The sequence below is a fragment of the Caloenas nicobarica genome, chromosome 4, assembly GCF_036013445.1.
Source record: "Caloenas nicobarica isolate bCalNic1 chromosome 4, bCalNic1.hap1, whole genome shotgun sequence".
Classification (NCBI taxonomy): Eukaryota; Metazoa; Chordata; class Aves; order Columbiformes; family Columbidae; genus Caloenas; species Caloenas nicobarica.
The window spans coordinates 45,298,463-45,316,844 of record NC_088248.1 but is presented as its reverse complement, the minus strand read 5'-3'; the positions used below and the strand labels follow the sequence as shown (position 1 = coordinate 45,316,844).

At 46.1% G+C, this 18,382-nt stretch overlaps 1 protein-coding gene across 2 annotated transcripts; it reads right to left on the bottom strand.

Moving 5' to 3' along the window:
* Positions 1-16,200: 16,200 nt before the first annotated feature.
* Positions 16,201-17,544, bottom strand: HELT (helt bHLH transcription factor). 2 transcript variants are annotated; one of them, XM_065634736.1, is made up of 4 exons: positions 17,518-17,544; positions 17,056-17,160; positions 16,819-16,915; positions 16,201-16,697 (listed from the first exon to the last, which is right to left on the bottom strand). In XM_065634736.1, exons 1-4 carry the CDS (start codon positions 17,542-17,544, stop codon positions 16,201-16,203), a joined length of 726 nt encoding a protein of 241 aa, XP_065490808.1. The 2 variants fall into 2 exon arrangements, with proteins under 2 accessions (XP_065490808.1, XP_065490809.1); XM_065634737.1 differs by having other exon boundaries at positions 16,201-16,694.
* Positions 17,545-18,382: the final 838 nt, after the last annotated feature.

Here is an 18,382-nt window from a genome sequence, read left to right as displayed (position 1 = left end):
ACGACTAGAGTCACCCCGGGCCAAGAGTACATAGTGTACATCCCACACGTAATTCCATCGCTACCTTCGGATGCTTTCGCCAACTCATGCAGTTTAGAATCAGGTGTTTAGGAGGAATTGCTTCGGTTTATCTGTGGTTGTTGACAATTAGGTAATTACAACTGGGATCCTTAAAAAAATATTTAAAGATATTTAAAAAGAAATTTAATTTTCACCAGCAGCCTTTCATTTCATGTATCATGAACACAGAAATAAACTAGTTTCTGGTCCTGTTTTTCAGCCATTTCCACATGAATTGCCAATACTCCAAGAGCAGTTGAGGTCTATAAAATATTTCTTCCATTTCTGTTTCATAATTTCATGCTAGTTTTCTAATTTGGCTTTGAATTGCTACTGTGACTTCCTGTGTTTTTGTAAAGAAGCAGAAAGAAATGTTCTCTGTCCCAGGGATATGTGATGTCATACTTGCTTTTTCTTTTTCTTTTTTTTTTTTTCCTTTTTGATTTTTTTCTATTCTTTCTAGATGGGATGTCTCAGGAAAAAGAGTCAAAGATGATGCCAGTTCTAGGGAAAACTCTTGAATCATTTAGTCCAACTTTCTGAATTGGGCAAAACACCTTGCCGTGTATTTACACTTGACTTTAAATTAATCCTTGGATATGTACCACAGCAGCATCTCTGCAGTTAGTGAGACCTTGTGAAGGTATTTCACTTCACTTAGTAGCCTGTCATAAAATTGTAAAAATAAAATTTATCTACAAATTTTGTTTGTTCATTTTTTCCTGGCAGCTTCTAATCAATATGAAATGTGAAAATGCCCTTTCTTCTAATCAATAATGTATTTGATTGCATATAAATTGTATTTTTATATGCTTATCCCAGATGAAAATATAAGAAACAATATGCATATTGTCTCTGGAAGGGACAGTCTCTATAAAATATTACTTCTGTAGGCTTTTTAAGGGGCTCTGTTCCAGTGGCATGTAGCAAAATAATTCCTGCTTCTGTGGCTTCTTTTTCCCCATGTCTTTCCTTTAAAGTAAAAACAAACCAAACTCTGTAGGACCCCTAGGAAATTGTTTGAGAGCAAGGCTGCAATATGCATGTGTACTAGCCAAACAGCTTTGTAATTCCTAGTTTCATTTCCTGAAGACATCTAAATAGGGCTGAGCTACTGATTGTCTGAACTTCTCCCTGCTGTATATATTTAATCTGTTATCTCAGACACTGTATAATATATATAATATAACATATACTGTATAAAAGAGCACACAGAAGTTGTGACCAACCACAGAGCAAAAATATTAAAGATTCAGCCCTCCTCCCACACAACGTAAAGGTTGTATAATATTATAATATTTTTTAAAAGTCCCCAAATGTTCTATATTTTATTATTAAGCAGAGCAGTGTTTCAAGGAATGGATATATTGCTAGTTCAGAATGCTCTAGTGTCTCGGACCCTCTGAGTTTTGAAGCTGGGGACTAGTTCAGTGTTTCAGTGAGTAGTACTTGCACATTTCGGGAGGCAGGGAAAATGATGAAGAGTACTTCAAAACACTTGTGTGTTGCCATCATGGACCAGATCCCAAAGAGCAGATTTGCACCGCACTTACTGCCTTGGTGTTTGTCTTGTTGAGTGTCTGATCAGCCAAGCCAAACTTACTCTGCTTGAAGGAGGGTTCTTTGGGTCACTTACTGATTTATTTATTAGTGAAAACTATCCCTTCAGCTTTGGTGGGAATGTTTTAATAACGTCTTTCTTAATGATATCCTGCTTTTGCACAGCTCTTCTTTGGATCTTCTGCATTTTGTCCCCCTTTACCTTTAGCCTTTTTTTCTGAAAACTGTTGTAACAATAGTCAGCATCCATTTAAATTGACTTTGCTTCTTACTAAGAATAAATATTAATATTTGTGCTTCAGTAGAATCTGTGGATCTGTTTGGAAAAGTCTTTTGTCAAAAAGACGAAAATTTATTTGACACTTAAGGTGGCATAACTTTCTGTTTTGTCTCACCACTTAGTCTACCTTTTAATTGCTGTTAGTTTTTTCTCCCTTCAGGAGGTGTAAACATCCATGCACTCAGCTGAACAGAGAAACAGCACACCAATTCCACGGTGACTTTACACCTATTTACATAGTGAAGGCTGTTATTTATAAAGTGCAAACCTCTCAGAAGTCTGTAACAAGTACAGTATAGCTGCTGCACCTTGAACTTGGTGCCAGGACTTCCCTGCAGCCCACCTGAACTGCCACCCTTGGGCCCAGAGAAGAGTCTGGGTTTCTTGTGCTACATCCTGGCCACTGAAGTTCTCACAGGACAACTGTCTTTAATAATACTAAATTGAAAACATTAACTCAGATTAAAACTTCAAAGATGGGACTAGAGCACAGCCTTTTTAACTATGAACTGTAGCATCTTGTGTACTTGTCCACAGTCTCTGAAAGTCAAAGAGTTGTTTTAACAACAGGACACTGAAACAAACCCGAAATGTTGGAGAAGCCAGAATCTAGTAACAGCAGGCAGTATGAGATCTCTACTTTCAGCTCAGTCTTGCACTCCACATGAAAGGCTACAGAAAACTCTGCTCATTTTATATTCTGTAGTTTGCAACCGCATCCAACAGGACTTGGTATGCAATGACAAAACGGGCATTAGCTGATGTGATTTCATTCAAGGCTCAGCTTCAGATTCTTGAAGTTACTGTAAGAACCTTCTGTTGGTGCTGGGTTGTGTGAATTCAGCTCTTTGTCCATGTAACTGTGCAGAGCTCCAGATGCAGCAGGGTCTCCCCATTCTAGTTTGCCCATATTTCATTTCACAGACCTGCTGATCTAGTGTCTTCGTCATGTACTGTACTGCTGCTTCATGAAGCAAGCTGGGCTACCAAATGCCAGAAAACATTAACAAATGGCTGCTGCGCATTCAGAGTGCAATTAATTGCACATGCGTAGAGCAGAGGGGAAGGTCTCCTGGGCATCCCTTGGCTAAATGTGCTGTGAGTGCTAGGACAGTTTAAGCCACCTTTTACCCTTGTCCTCCCTCTGGTCCAGCACTGAGCCCTGTCTGCAGAATGCAAGTCGCTGTTTGTGTTCTGCCTCGAGGCAGTGCTTCGCACTTAGGTAGGCAGCCAGCCTGTTTCTCCAACAGAAGAAGGACTCACAGCCACTTCGACTTTTCTGTGTAAAACATCGATGAGACATTAACCAAAACAGCTCAATTAACAGCAAAAAGGCATTTAGTTCCCCGGAATTTGGAAAGTGAGCACTGAAGCTGGAAAAAATGGTAAATGTGATAGTAGAGAAATTAATAGGTGGGAAGATAGGTGAGAGAACATAATATTGAAAGTATCATACCGCTAATGGAAATTCCGCAAAGCTTTAGCTGTAATATTTTACCTAACGGCTTTGACCCGAAAAGTAGACAGGTGATGGTGAAATACGCCCATGAGAAAAAGCTAAGAAGCACTTTCTATATAGCTGAAGCCAGAGACAACGTAGAAGGTGAATTGGATAATCTTGAGGCTGTGAAATTCAGTGGTACATAGTACTAGATCACGTCCTTGCATACCAATAGTAAATATTTCTCTTAGAAGCTGGGACTCCATCCATTTGAAATGATGAGTAAGAAGAGGGCTGGCCTGTGCTGCTTGCTCCTGAGACACCTGAGGTCTCAGGGCTGTGTAACTGTGGAAAAAGCAGGTGCAGCTTTTGGCTCCTGCCGTTGTAAAAGGCACTGGCAGCCCACGGAGTGAGACGGTAGCTCAGTGTGCCACAGCTCTCAGTGGGCTGCAGAGGGGGAGTGGGAGTGTATTAGTGACATGCTGGCATTCATATTGACTGAATTCATCCTTGCACATTAATGTTCAAGGGAGAAAGGAAGGCTCTTGGGCTCCAGGAAGGAAGCAGGATTTCTGCACGACCTGTGTTTTTTTGCACAGCCTGGGAAATTCTGTCATTGAACTTTTAATCTGAGGTAATGTTTTGAATTTAATATTATCGAAGACATTTGTTCTTTAAAATACCTTCTGTTTTTCTCTTTAGTGGCCCTTACTCCAAAATTACATGAAGAAGGCTGGCTTTGAGAAGAGTGCCTAAGAATGGCTGAGAGGAGGGAAATACCATGTGCGAAGCGGCAATCTGCAAGATGGCATTCTGCATAAACCTGCCTGTCTGGTTTCAAGATGTGTACACTTCCATTCATCTCATGGGGCAGTTTTACTTTCCCCAGCGTAGCCACCGACACTTATCCTGAAGAAAGAGAATTCATTATTATCTGTCCTACCCGAATATGTGCAACCCCTTTCTGAACTTAATGAAAAATCTTCCTTATCAGCCAACCTTCAACCTGTATCTCTGCAGAAGGAGGTAAAACCCAGCAGGACTCCCTTATCACGTGGCCTTAACTGACGTGTCACTGTCATTTTCGACATGTGTGACTTCTTGCCTCCAACCCCCATGCTGAGATCTCGTGTTCCTTTTTTCGCCAGGGTCATGTCGTACACAGAGTCCCCACTGTGGCTCTGCTCTGCTGGGTCAAGGAAAACACGAGATGACAATTTTTACCCTTTCCTATCAATGGTTAAATCTGGAGAAGGAAAAAGAAGAGGTGTTTGTGGATTACATCTTCAAGATCGATTTTATAAATGAGGGCAAAATGTAAAGACGGACCCTCTCCAGGGCTTATGACCTCCTGTACCTTTAAGAGAGGGGTAGCAGGATGGCATCTGACAGGTTCTGTAGCTGTCCCAGATTTTAACTGTTTTCTTCTCAATAGCAAGTATGTGATTCAAAGAGTGCCTGGCAAAAGCTTCTTGTATTTTTGCAGTAGCAGCACTGGAAATATTTCATGCATATATAAGACCCAGCATCCACGTAGATTGTTGTTTTCTGCAACTTTTTGTAGGTTTGGGGAAAACTTAGTGAGTACTGTTTCTCTTTCTTTCTTTAAAAAAAGACGAGGAGAGAAAGCCTGCATTTTCTGCCATTTCCCAAGAGGCTTTTTATCTGTTTAAACCAACTAGGGATTTTTCACATATTGACATAAGCATTCATTTGCTAATTTGCTGGACATTAAACTGCACAGCATTCTTGAATGAGACTGGAATACTTGGGTACTTAGTGCTGCTCAGAGCCCGCATCATTCCCAGTACACATATGGTTTTCCTCCTCTATCTCCTAGATAAAAGTCACTGTTTGATCGCCTTAAGGAAAAGAATGAGTTAAATGGACCAATATTCTAGCCTTGGCTCTAAAACTGGGCCTTTTCAGAAACTCCTCAGCACCTGCAGCAGCTAGGTCATTTGCACATACATAAATAAATAAATTAACAATGAATAAATAATTTAATCCCACCACACAATGCCACCTTGCAGATCTGATCCTTTGCTCCCAGTGAATTTGTCCATTCCTAATTCTTTTTGATAAAGTCCTCAGATACTTGCTGACTGTCAGTCTAATTTTCTTATTGTTTTCGCTTGATTAGTTCTGTATGACCTAAGGTCGCCCTTAAAATCCACATCTCTCGTGAAGACTCCGAAAGGCCTTCTTTTTTTCAAAGGGATGGAAAGTGCCTGCCATTTCTCCGGACAAAAGCCTGCAAGGTTTTCAGTTATTAGCCTCCTGAAGCAGCCCTTTCGCTCACCCAAGCGCAAAAAAAACTCATTAGGGGGCACCTTTCTTCCTGGCTTCTTTATCTGACGCATGTAGGGTTTACGTGTTTCAAGATTTGCAGGTCTTGGATGAATTTGGACAGCCTCCCTTTTAACCCTGCCGGCCTGCGGTTATGCCCACCACAGACATTCACTGCCGTGTCTCCGTGCCCTTAACCACCTGGAGATGCTTCGTCTGTTTAAAAGCCGCTTTACACTCCACTTCGTGGGGAACAGGAGACACATCGGCGTGCTGCACTTTGAAGCCGCACTCCCACGGGGCGCGGGTGGAAAGGCAGGCAAGGCCGCCAGCTGCCAACAGCCTCCGTGTTTTGCGCTTTGTGATTAAAATATTAAATTTGTGTCTCAGTCGTGCAACCATTATGACCATCAGAGGGATTTGCAAGACTAAGGCAGTACAGCCGCGAGCGCTGCATTCCGCCCTGGCCTGCTCTTTCTTTTCCAGGCAGCAAGGTAAATACATGTAGGCTGAGTTGCCTTCCTGAGCCGAGCCAGGTGGCATAGGGAGGCTCCCTAAAGGTGCATCCCCAAACACATAATACCTGGGCATCTTGCCCTTCAGAGAGCATATGCAAAGTTGCTGGCTCCTGCATTCACTTGGGATGACAGAGGTTGTACGTGAGGACAACACCCCATCGCAATACTTAACCAGTGCTGCCTGGTTATGCCATACCCGTGGTTACCTTTTAAGAAGAAAAACAGGCTGAAACTGTACTGGCAGGTATTACAGTAATGAATGTTTCTCACTTACCTAGGCTCTGGTGTATTTGTTAAGGAGGGACATAATGTGATTGCAAAGAGGGGCAGAAGCAAACCAATTGTGTTTTTCTTGCAGAAAAGGGCTGTCTAGTCTCTTTGATGAGAGACATCACTTCAGTCTGGGATCTGAGGCTAAAGAAGACAAAGATGCACAGACACAGAAGGAAAATAAGCAGATCCAAAAAGCATAGGTGGAAGATACCCTGGGCAGCTATAGAAAAACATTTGTCATGCTCCTGCAATACTACTTCTTTTTGTCCCGCAGAGCAGCTTGTCTTCCCCTGAGGCCGAACTGACTATCATCCCTCTGAATTAAAATTTGGTAGGAAAGCTCAGGGCTGCTGCTTCCAAGCATGCAGACAACAGTTTTGTGGCCACTGATCTTGGTCCTGGCTGTTTTCAGGAATACTCTCCTTGTTAGGCTGGAGGAATGCACCATTATGACCACTATTGTTTTTCCTAATTTGCCAGTTCCTCCAAAATCTCCATGACACTCACACTTTACCTCCGTTTGGTTTTCACCGGTTCCTCTGAACTCCAGGTGAAACAGCCCTCAGTAAAGTATAATAAAACAGGCCAAGTGCATAAGGCTGAGCTTATGTGCAAATCCTTGCAGGGTCAACACTGTGAACTGCATTGCTCTTTCTGCTGGCATAAATTCTGAGCAGTGGTTGGCTTGAATATATTATAAAATAATGCAAAACCCAGGTGATCTACTCCATAGTACAAAGTAATAGTTACATTGTGGTCTGAAGAATAACAGAAACAAGAAGATACCAGAAACAAGAAGGAAATTTTCCATTGCAACCTGGCAGTAATGTGGGGTTTAATCTTGACTTGTGGTCCATTGTCAGTAGGGACATGTTCTCTGTTTCTAACCTGCTGACAGAGTAGCTGCCAAAATTCATTCCACTCTTCCTAATTTGGGTAATCTCACTGTCTGGAAAACTTCAGGATGACAGTGGATTCTGGAGCGAATCATTTGGACCACATGGAAATTGTGATATATCAATTCTGTCAAGACAGCTGAGGGCACCAGGAAACAAATCACAAGGAGATATTTTATCAGCACAACAACAGGCAAAGTCTTGTTTATAACGTTTTGCATCAATGTGCTTTTGCCACCAAGCTATTAAAAGCTCACTGAATAAACAGGACCCAGCAACAGAAAAGGAGTTTGAAGATTTAGATGAAATTAACTCTTGACATCTCACTCAGGAGATCATGTTACCTTCTGTGGAATGGGTGAGACAGCTGACCTTGGAAATCCTGGTAAAAATAAGCTAGAACTATGGTGGGTGGTGACGTCCCTGCAGATTCACTCGTTATCGCTCATTCAGAGGATTTTCTATCTGAGCCAGCGTCACTTAGCAGTCTGATATCTGTTGGCATAAAACTATGATCCCTAGAAAAAAGTTTCGAAGGTACCAATGACTTTTCTGGCAGTTTGCTGGTTGAATACACAGTATTTGGCCAGTAATGAGAATAACTTCCAATTTTTCTTCAAAATAGTTGTTGTTATTATCTATCTTCATTGCTCTTTTTAGTGCCATTACATTTTGTCTTTTGTTGTCTTGAGGAAAGTTTTGACATCCAGTCTGAAATTACGTGTGAACGCTGCAAACTTGAGAAACTTTAATTATACATAAGGATGACACATTGGGTTTTCAGGAGTTTGTGGGACATTTGGCTACTCCTTGAGCTCTGCATGTTTTCCCAATGCCAAACATTGTCCACCCCAAAAAAGAGCTAATAAGGTTATGAAAAAACTCAGCTATGATTCTGACATCCTGGTGGTCAGGGTGTGGGCAAGTGTAATTTATTTCCGTGGGGAAGAAAATGGTGGTCATGAAACTGTGTTCACCATGGTGCACTGTTCCCAAAATGTAATGAAAGTGGATGACTAGGGAATTCAGTGCCATAACAGCACCTTGCTAAGGATAAGCTTTCTTTTTAAAAATGCACAAAGCTCAAGCTTCAGCAGCAAAACTGGCTGATGATGAATCCTAAAAGAGGTAAATTGATTGTTTTTTCTAAAAAAGGGATTAAACATTGTCGATCCTATAATGTATCTATTTGTGATGAAATGCCAGTTCCTGAGTACATTCATGAGAACGCAGCATTATTCTGTTCACCCATGTTGGCAACCAGAGCTGGTAAAATTTCAGTGGCCATAATGGAGAGGACAATTGGTTTCCATTGAAACAAACAGCAAAATTCTCCCCTATCACTCATGTACTTAAGAATATAACTTTTCTGATTTGATTTGTAGGCATTTTATACACAGAGTTCCTGAAACCCTTTGCTTCATGTTGGCAGAGGTGGCAGGAGAGCAACGTGGCTGCTGTTCTGCAGGTGTCTTGGAGCTAAACCAGTGCTGTGGAGGGACACAAGCTTCTGAGCCTGATATTTTGACAACCGGACTGTGGAGAAAGGACACTGGCTTCCAGTGGGTGGCTAATGGCTTTGTCTGAAACAGTGCTTGCTGGAGGGAAATAGTAAAAACCCATTCTTTCCCACTTGAAATTTTTCCCCCCTGTTCTCGGAGTACATGCAACCAGTACATTAAAAATACCTGTGTCAGCTGGGATAACTGGCCACTGGGGCCCTTAACACTCATCAGCTGTTTCAGTTCATTGGCCACACTTGCTGTACCTGCAGCCTGCATAACAGGCACACAAAAAATGTGATCTTTTCTTAAAATGAGCAATGGGTCTTGCAGATGAGGTGGAGGAAGGTTTTTGGCTGAGTCACTGGAGGCTGAACTTCTCTTAAATAAATATGATATTTTAGCATGGAAATGTATAGCCCCTCTGAAATATTTGAGCAAAGAAATTAGGCTCTTTGCCAGGCAGCAGTGAGAGTGGGATTCGCCTGCATTTATTTTTCCCCTACTTTTATATCTGAACCTGATGTATTGATCCTGCATTCCCTTATGATTCAAAAGGAGAAAGATATATGTTCCAAGGAAAATCAGCTCATTTGTAAGGGAGAAGCTAAAATTGGTCTGGTAAATCACCCTCTGGAGGTGCCTGTTTGTCCTTAGCTAGAAGGGTTACTTAGAATAATTAATTTATTCTTAGACATCTAACTTTAAGACATCTAACAATTTTAAGTCAGATGCTTATAACTTTCAGTAAGTCCTTCTTTATCAGACCACTGAAAAAATTTTTTTCCTTTATGGTATGATGTTGATTTATGACAAAATAATTTTTGCAAGTACATGAATGAAAAAAAAAATCCCACTGGTCCAATCCCATCCTTATATTTCAGTCTGATAAGGAGTAAAACTTGCCGGCATCCTGCCTCTGTGTTTGTGGACTCACAGGCTCCAGAGCACACTATGTCCTAACCTTGTGCCCTGGAAGCTGTGATGAGATGCTCAAAGGGGATTTGTGCCCTAGCAAATGGTTGTCCTTTTCCTGAAATAACTTTTCACCTCGGGTTTTTTTCTGTTTGCAGTTACAGTGCCTGGAAGGCTCTTTGAAGGGCCTTTAGGAAACTAAGTGCTGGCAGCAGGGTTACCTCTCTGTTCCAGAACTCCAGTCCATCCCAAATTCCTGTAACTTCCTGATAGAAGAGGATGAAGTTCACTGTTCTCTCTCTAAATTGCATCCCAGTCTGAAAAGGCAAATTACTTACAAATGCTTTTTGGAAGAAGAAGCTCATAAAAAAGCTGGCGGAATATACCCCAAAACCCCCTTTGAAAACCTGCTAGAAATTAACATAGAATATTCCCACAACTAGAAGAACAGCATTTATGTTCTCCCAGTTACCTGTCCTTTTAGCTATGTCATATACTTCTCATAGGGATGTATGTCTTTTACCTGCATTTTTCTTGACGTATTCAGTGCTGTAAGTTGCTTTGTGAAGGGGTGGTAGAAGCTCCTTTTGAAAGCATAAAGCAAAGCTTAATATAACACAGTTGCTAACTGCATGTAACATACAACAGACTAAAATTGGTGCTACCAAGAAGATTAATTTTCTGAAGAGGAGAGACAAAGGTGCAGCATGGAGAGTTGCAAAGAACTTTTGAGAAGATGAAATACTTGGTGATGATAATAAATCACAGCATACCATTTTTCTGCTTGGAACCTTCTCGCAATGAAAAAGAGATACCTTTGCCTGACAGAGTTGGATTAGTTCCTGCATATGCATGCAGATGGAGGCTGGCCTTTCATTTAAGTATAGATTATTGTGCCTAGTTATGTGTTTTGGTTTGTTTGTTTGTTTTTTCTTGGGGGAATATTTTATGCACTGAGTACCAGAGGCAGTAGGACCTGTTCTGTAGCTGTTCTGTACATGACTTCTCTTTCATGATCAAAGTAATTGTGCGTTTAGGGCCAGGCTAGATTATTTACTTTCCAGACATCTTTATAAACATGTGGGCTGCATAGCTGTATTAATAAAATGAGCACAAGAGCTTGGTAAGCTCTCTGCTGATGCAACTCCATCATGTCTCCTCCTCATGGAAGCAACTGTAGCTTCAGGATCTCCAGGAAGTTTTGGAGAAAAAGAAGAAAAGATCAGTCCTATATCTTAGTCATAAAAGACTGACCTTTAAAGGCTAATCTCTGTGAATTCATCCCCTGAAATGGCACTAGTGTAGCATGCATGGGAAGTTATAAGGGTCTAACAAAGCCACATTTAAGCAAAGAACAAGGAAGCTTGACTAGGAAGTACTGAGAAAAGCCAAACTGAATCCAGCTATACCATGGAAGAGGGCCTGCACAGGCTTCCTATGTTATGTAGTACATAGTAGTACGTACATGGTACACAAAGCACATGGTGCACAGGACACATTCACTTCCAGAAGAAAAGAATGGAGTTATGAAAACCATAGTCTCCATGCCCCTCTGACATGGAGAAACCACTCAAACCCTGTTGTGGTCTGGACCTCGGCTTCGTGTTTGCAACTCTACATCAGATGTCTCTTTCTACTTGGCATCCTGAGATCAAGCCCTCTCCTGATGGGCTACCACCTAATCCCTTCTTCCAAAGGAAAACCAGGGCACAGTGTTTCCTTCAACGATGACAGAAGTGTCTTGGAGGGGCAAAATGGTTATGAGCAGGAGCTCCCAAAGAGGGACACACAGTTTTTAGCCTCAAAGACTTCAACCTTGAGACTCCAGCTTCCTAGAAGAATGGTCTAAGTCTCACCTGAGGAACTAAGGGCTGGGAGATGGAGGCAGAGGCTATTGAATCAGAGAGAAGGGACTTTCTGCAGTATCCTGGTCTTAAGGGTTTCAGCTGCACTGCACCCTACTGTAAATGCCTGCACCCTTCATGGGCCAAAATTCACACGTGGCAGAGATGAGCTCAGAGCCTGGGAGCTGCCTGGTTTCTGCAAAGCAGACTGAGATAGGCTCTAAATAAAGGACCACAAAGTGAGCTGGTTTAAGTCCTCCTGCATGCCCTGGGTTAAGCTGTCAGCAAGGCTAAAACTACATCATGTTCCCCCAATGCGTAACAACCGAGTTACAGACCCTGTCATTAATTCCTTGGTGCCTTGCAGGGCTCCCTTGTTCAAAGAGACTCATTTTTTAAATCACGCAATTATTACGTAAGCTAGGACTGCACTTTGAGGTGTTGTATTCTTACAGTAATTTGAAATTAAATTGCCTTTAAACTTTTCAGAGCATATATGCAAAAGTTTAATTGTTTTGTTAGCAAAAGCCTTTATTTCAGCCTAATTAACTGTATTACTGCTGGTGAAATATAATGCCCATTTCAATTGCTGTAGCTTGAAGATGTATGTTAAACAATCTGTTTCCTAAGTTGAACTGGATTTAATATTCTGAGTTTGAATCTTTCAAATTACTTGTCTTTTTTCACATTTGACGTTTCATCGAATTGCTCTTTGTGTTGCTCTATCTCACCTTTTAAAAATGAGTTTTGCTTGTTTTAGTATGCCACTCTATATGCAGTGTGGTCTGTGACTGGGTATCTGAGCTTTAACCTATATACGTATTAAAATGCCATTCTTATGCATCTTACCGTAATTACATGTTCTCTTGAAGAGAATCTGGTGTTGTTTTCCTAAAACAGCCTTTGTTCTTGAGTCCCTTACACAATCTGTAGGCAAGTTTGCTGGAAATAAACCTGATGATGTGAGAGGGGATGCACTCATCGAAGGCAGGAGCCAAATCTGTACGATCAGATGCTTCAGCTTATACTCGGCAAATATGAAACTGTCAGCTGGAAGGTTTCTTTCCAAAGACTGTTTTTGTGAAGAAATTAGCAGACAAGCATGTAGCTGCTTCAGCAGCATGTGTCCAATACACAAGCTGTTCCAAAGAGCCACAAGCACATAGAAGGTCTCCTCCTCCTCATTCTTGGGTCACTTCATTCAGGGAAAACACCCATCTGGGCTTCTAGACACTATTTGACTCTGAGAACGTGGTGGCAGGGTAAGAAGCTGGTCTGTATAAGGTGCTCGTTGTACTCTGGCATCTGCGACCCTCTGCTCTCCTAAGCACTTGTGGTATGACCCTGGTCAAATTGCGCAGGCCACCCTGGGGTGCCTTTGAGCCTGAGGGAAGTGGGACCAGCAGTGGCATCCCACAGAGCAGTGGGACAGCAAGACTGACAAACTGGCAGGATTTTTGGTATCATGGGAAAGGGGTCATACCTGTACCACTAGGAAGATGGCTGTCACATCCATCACTGCTGGAACAGATCTGTGATTAAGAGGCTTTGGCAGTTACATTCCTCCTCCTTCCTTCAGCTGCTTCATCCCTTGGCTCAGCCCCTACAGATGTGCTGATGCAGCTGTTTGTGGTCCAATGCTGTGAGCAGGCCCACTGACCCAAGGTAACATAAAAATACACTTTTCTCGTTAGCTGATGACCTGATTGATACTTTGCCCCCAAAATGACTGTGTTGGCCTGGATTCAGGGACTGTGCTCTGTGGCATGGGCTTTGTTTCCAGGCTGGAAACTCTACAGTGTGGCACTGCCACCAAAGCCCCCAGATCTTTGAATGATGCCTTCAGACTGTCAATAATCATGGGAAGACAGAATTCTGACCTGTGTTATACATGCCCAAAGTTTATAAACCCTTTTTACTTATTTAAATTTTACTTCCATGATAGTGAAAATAAATCCTCGTGATAAATTAGTGGGTTGGAAATGTTTTCAATAACATAATATCACAAAGATAATACAAACTCTTCTACTGTCTGAGTAAATGACAAGTGAGAGTCAGTATTAGATACAGAACTGTAAACTCCCATTTTGCTAATCATTGTTGCCAAAATAATTATTTGCCTTCAACATACAGAAATTTCCGATGTGACTACACTGTACAGCTATTTTCTGGAGTAAGCAGAATTGCTGTATATGTAAGACCTGAAAAGTGAGGAAAAAAGAGGACAACAGGGAGAAGAATAAGTGGAAAAGAGGGCATGAAAGGCATGGGGAAGGAAGGCAAGGTAAGATGAGACAAAAGAGCTTTCAGTGCCTAAGAAGGAGAAAGATGCTAGCTGAAGGAAAGGCAAGGAAATGATACAGCAAGTTACTCATTATAAGCGTTTTTAGGCAGGCAGATGAGTAACACAGAAGCTAATACTCTGGGAGCTTTGGAAGGTAAAGTAGTTTATTTTCAGGACCAAACCCTTCTATTTGTTCCCATGCCAGCTGCTGCCAGACACCAATAAAGGGCACTGCCATGTCAGAAGACAAGCCCAGATGAGCACCCCACCTGGGACCAGGTATTGCCTTTAGCTCCCTGCTGGCCCAGCACAGGCAACATCCATTTTCTACCTGCTCCCACCTGGGCTGGTGGCTGATGCTCCCGACAGAGCTAAAATAAGCCCAGAAAAGAAAACTAAAAAAAAAAAAAACAACTAAAAATCTCTGCCTTCCAGGCACAAAAATGTAAATAAATTAAAAACAAATAATCGGAATCTCTGTCAAAACACAGGGAATGCTTGTCCCAGGGGAGCTCTGCACCCTGCTGCCCTTGAGCATCTGGCCGCGTGTACCATGCTCAGACATAGATCCGAGCTGGCTTTAGCAGATGCCAAAATAATTTTTGGGGCAAAAGCCAGGGTCTGCGGGGCCGGGGGGCAAGCTCAGAGCCCTGCACGGGGGCAGAGGTGGGAGACTTTTATCCTAAAGTCATTGTAAAGCCAAAGAGGGGTTTATCCTCCACAGCTAAATGAAAACGAAAAGGAAAAAGAAAAAAAAAATCCAGAGTAGCAACATTGAAGATACAAAGACTGTCATGGACCAGTGGGAGTTTGCAAAATTATATGTAAATGACCCCAGTTTTGACCGTGGTGGCCCTCTGCTAATCCCAGAGAGAAAATCTACTTAGCAAAGGAAAGTTTTGTTTAATTTGGTTAACAAGGACCAAAATGCTGAATATATTAATATTTTTTATTTCCAGGGAAACGCTGTACCTTTAATGCTTCAGTGGCAAAGGGGATTCACAAGAGCTTAATGCTCACAGAATAAAACTCGTGTAGCATTTGCTCCGTATTCTGCACCCAGCGCTGTTAAAAATGAGTGTAGGACATGTGTCTTCATAATAGGCACCAGCCGTGCTGCTGCTGCTGAATGCGTTTGGCTGATCCCATATTGGTGCTCTGTGTGCACTGAGCAAGAGAGAGGTTCCCGCTGGATTTACCATCATCCTAAAGATGTCCCGAGGAAAGGAGGGTTTTTTCCCCTCTCTGGCTGAGTCATTACGTTATCTCGCCGGGTGACCTTTTCCCCACTAATCTGAAATAGCAGCTTTTTCTGCATTTACAGGTTAAATGGAAGATACACATTCTACTTTTTACTCATTGTAATGAAGATCTTTTTGTCTGTCTCCGAATAAAGGGTCGGATTGGTTTACAAATTGCGGGTCAGCCCGTTCCGTGACCTGGGCAAACAACTCGGGTCAAATCTCCTCAAAGCCTCCCCACCCAACTGGAATAAGTTAATTTACCCCTTGGCGGCTCCAGCTCTGCCGGGCATACTCGGGAGGGATGGCTGGGGTCCCCCTGCCCGAGGTGCGGGGACACCCGGGGACACTGGGTTCAGAGGGGACGGCAGGAGGGAGCCCTGCCACGGCCCCGCAGAAGCAGCAAGTCCTGAAGGACTCCCTCTGCAGAGCTTTTATTTGGTTTATTCTCGGCGCTTTGCACCTCCGCCCCGCCCCGCGCCTTCCCCCTTGTTCGTCCTCCTGTGAACAACCTGCGCAAGCAGAGAAACTCGCTGACAAAACACGCGGGACATCCTGGTGCCTTTCGGACGCGTGTCCCCGGTAGCACACCCCCACGGGGCCGTGGGAGGACAGCACCCACGGCGTTACTGCGAGGGAGGCGGCCCCCACCCCGCGGGGCATCCCCGGGACTTCATCCCACCGGCGACTCTCCCAGCCCTCGGCGACAGCCTTGGAGCAGTAGCCGGGAGGCAATGAACCTCGCCGTTCCAACCCACGGCCCTCGCCGACCACGTTTCACTGGTGTTTTTTTTTTCCCTGGGTGGGGTAGGGGGGAGACATCCACACCGCCACCCGAGGAAACTCCCTCCCGAAAAGAAGAAGGGGCGGCGGGTATAAACATTTATTCCAAGGCATCGCTTGTACAGGCACCACACCCGGAGGTGGAAAGAAGAGTGAGCGGGGGCAGATCCAGGCCCCCGGAGAGGGCGGGCGGGGGCTCCCCGCCCTCCGCGACCCCCGCGCAGCTCTCTGCCCCCGGCAGCCTTCCCGTCCGCCCGGGCGTAGCTCGCAGTGTCCGCGGTCATAAATAGGGTTTTTCAGGCGGAGACGAGTCTCTATAGCATGGAAGGGTGCTGGCCCGGGGGCAGCCCGAAGGCGTTGGGGTGGGAATGGCCGAGGAGGTTGAGGTAGTGGCGGTCCAGCCCCTGCACGGAGGAGAGGAAGGTGCTGCGCTGTTGGCCAGGGCTGGCGAGGGGCACGGCGGCGTTGGGGAGGTGGTAGGGCAGGGGGGGGCTGCGGGCGGCGCCGTGCCAGGGGAAGGGGCCCCCCGAGGGCGGCTGGAGCACCGCCTCGCCGGGGCTGTGGCCGTGCCCGGGGCAATCGGGGCCGGGGTGCAGCTGGTAGGAAAGGTCCGGCTCCGGGAGGGAGCCCAGGGAGGTGAAGAGTGGCTCGGTGACGAAGCGCGCCTTGGACTGGAGGAAGGCCAGGATGCGGGCGTATTTGGTGTCTTTGGTCTCCATCCTCTCCACCGTCGTCAGGTAGTGGACCAGGTTCTTCATACACTCGTGGTAGCCGTAGTGGAAGTAATTGGCAAACTCGGAGAGTAGCTCTGCTGGAAAGGAAGGGGCAGTGGAGCTGAGCTCCTCGGGGTTCGGTCGTGAGGGAATCGGGGCCGCTCCCAAGCCACAGGTGTACCGGTGGGGGCCCGCGGGGGGCCGCACCCGCCCACCTACCCTTCTCCCGGCCGCGGGGGAAGTCCGCCGAGTGCAGGGCCCGCAGGTACTGCACCGTCATCTCCAGGATCTCCGCTTTCTCCAGCTTCCCCGAACTCTGCAACGGGCGGGGCAGAGGGGCATCACCTCTCCCTTGTGGCTGCGCTGTGCTCCGGCGGGCCGACCCCCCAAGCCCCCCAGCATCCCCCCCGCTCCGCACTTGGGGAGAGGAGGGCAGTTGCCGCCCCCCCTGCCTACCTGCTTGGCCAGAGCCATGGGGACCGTCTTCCCCAGCTCGGTGAGGCAGCGGTTGATGCGGTCCCTCCTCCGCTTCTCAATCACTTTGTGGGAAACCGGCGTCCTCTGCAAAACAGACGGGGCGCGTTAGTGGGGGCAAAGCAGCCAGATACGGCCTCGCCGAGGCAGCCGCCCCCGGCCCCGACCCCTCCAGTGCGGCCGATCCCGACTCCGCTCCGAGCAGCGGCGGCGGCCGCGACACGGCCCCGGGAGGGATGCTCCGGCGGAGGGTCCTCTCCGCGCCGTCCCGGGGGCTCCCCGCCTGCGCGGGCGACCCCGGCAGGGCAGGCTTGTTTGGGAGGGGAGGAGTGGTGGTTGTTTTTTGAGGAGAGGCTTTTCGAAGGGAAAGGCCATGAGGGGGATGGGGCCAGGTCCAGCCGGCAGCTTCGCAAAGCCGTGCGCGCAAAGCAGAAGGCGACTCACCCTCCGCTCCTTGAGCTTGGAGGCCATGGTGGGCACTGCATCCCCGCTCTCTCCGGGCCCTTTATAAAGCCATCACTTCTTGGGGGGGACCCCGGGGGGCCTCCACGGGCTCGCTGATCCCATAGGATTAGGGGCGAGCGGCGCCGGGGGAATGTATGCATTAAAGATCAGGGTGGAAGGGGGCGAGAGAGGGATGATGTGTGGGTTTGGTTTTTTTCCCTTCTCTCTTCTTCCTTTCGCCCCCCTCCTCGCCCCCGTCCACGCAGCCGGGGGCGGCCCAGCTGTGTCGCCCCACGTGGACCTCGGGGACACACGTGACGGTCCCACAATAGCGGCGGGGATGGGGCCGGGGATGCGGCGAGCGGAGCGCAGGACGCGGTACTGCGCCTTGCGCCCCGCTCGCCGCATCCCCGGCCCCATCCCCGCCGCCTGCCTGCAAATCCCCGGCACCCCCCACCCCTCCCCTCAGTCCCGGCGCTGACTGCATTTTAAAGCCTGTCCAGAGTCATTAAAGTAATTAAGTAAGCCCTTAATAGGCTGTTCCGCCCAGTTCAAGGGAGAACCCTTGGAGACGGAGTGGCCCCGTTTGTTCTCAGGCTTTTCTCACACGACTTGGTGACACGTCCATCTTTATAAGAGATGGCAGCGAGGCTTTTTTTTGTTTACACCGCTTTATGCGACGGGGACACCCCGGCAGGTGTGGGACCGGAGGGCTGGCACACGATATCCCCCCCCACACCCCCCTCTTCTTTTTTTTTTCCGCCGGCCCGGGGAGGCTCTCGCCAGCCTTTGGCACACGACGCTCCTTTTTTGTGTGGTGTGCGCGTCTGTGCGTTGTTGTTTTACCCCCCCTGCTCCCCCCCTC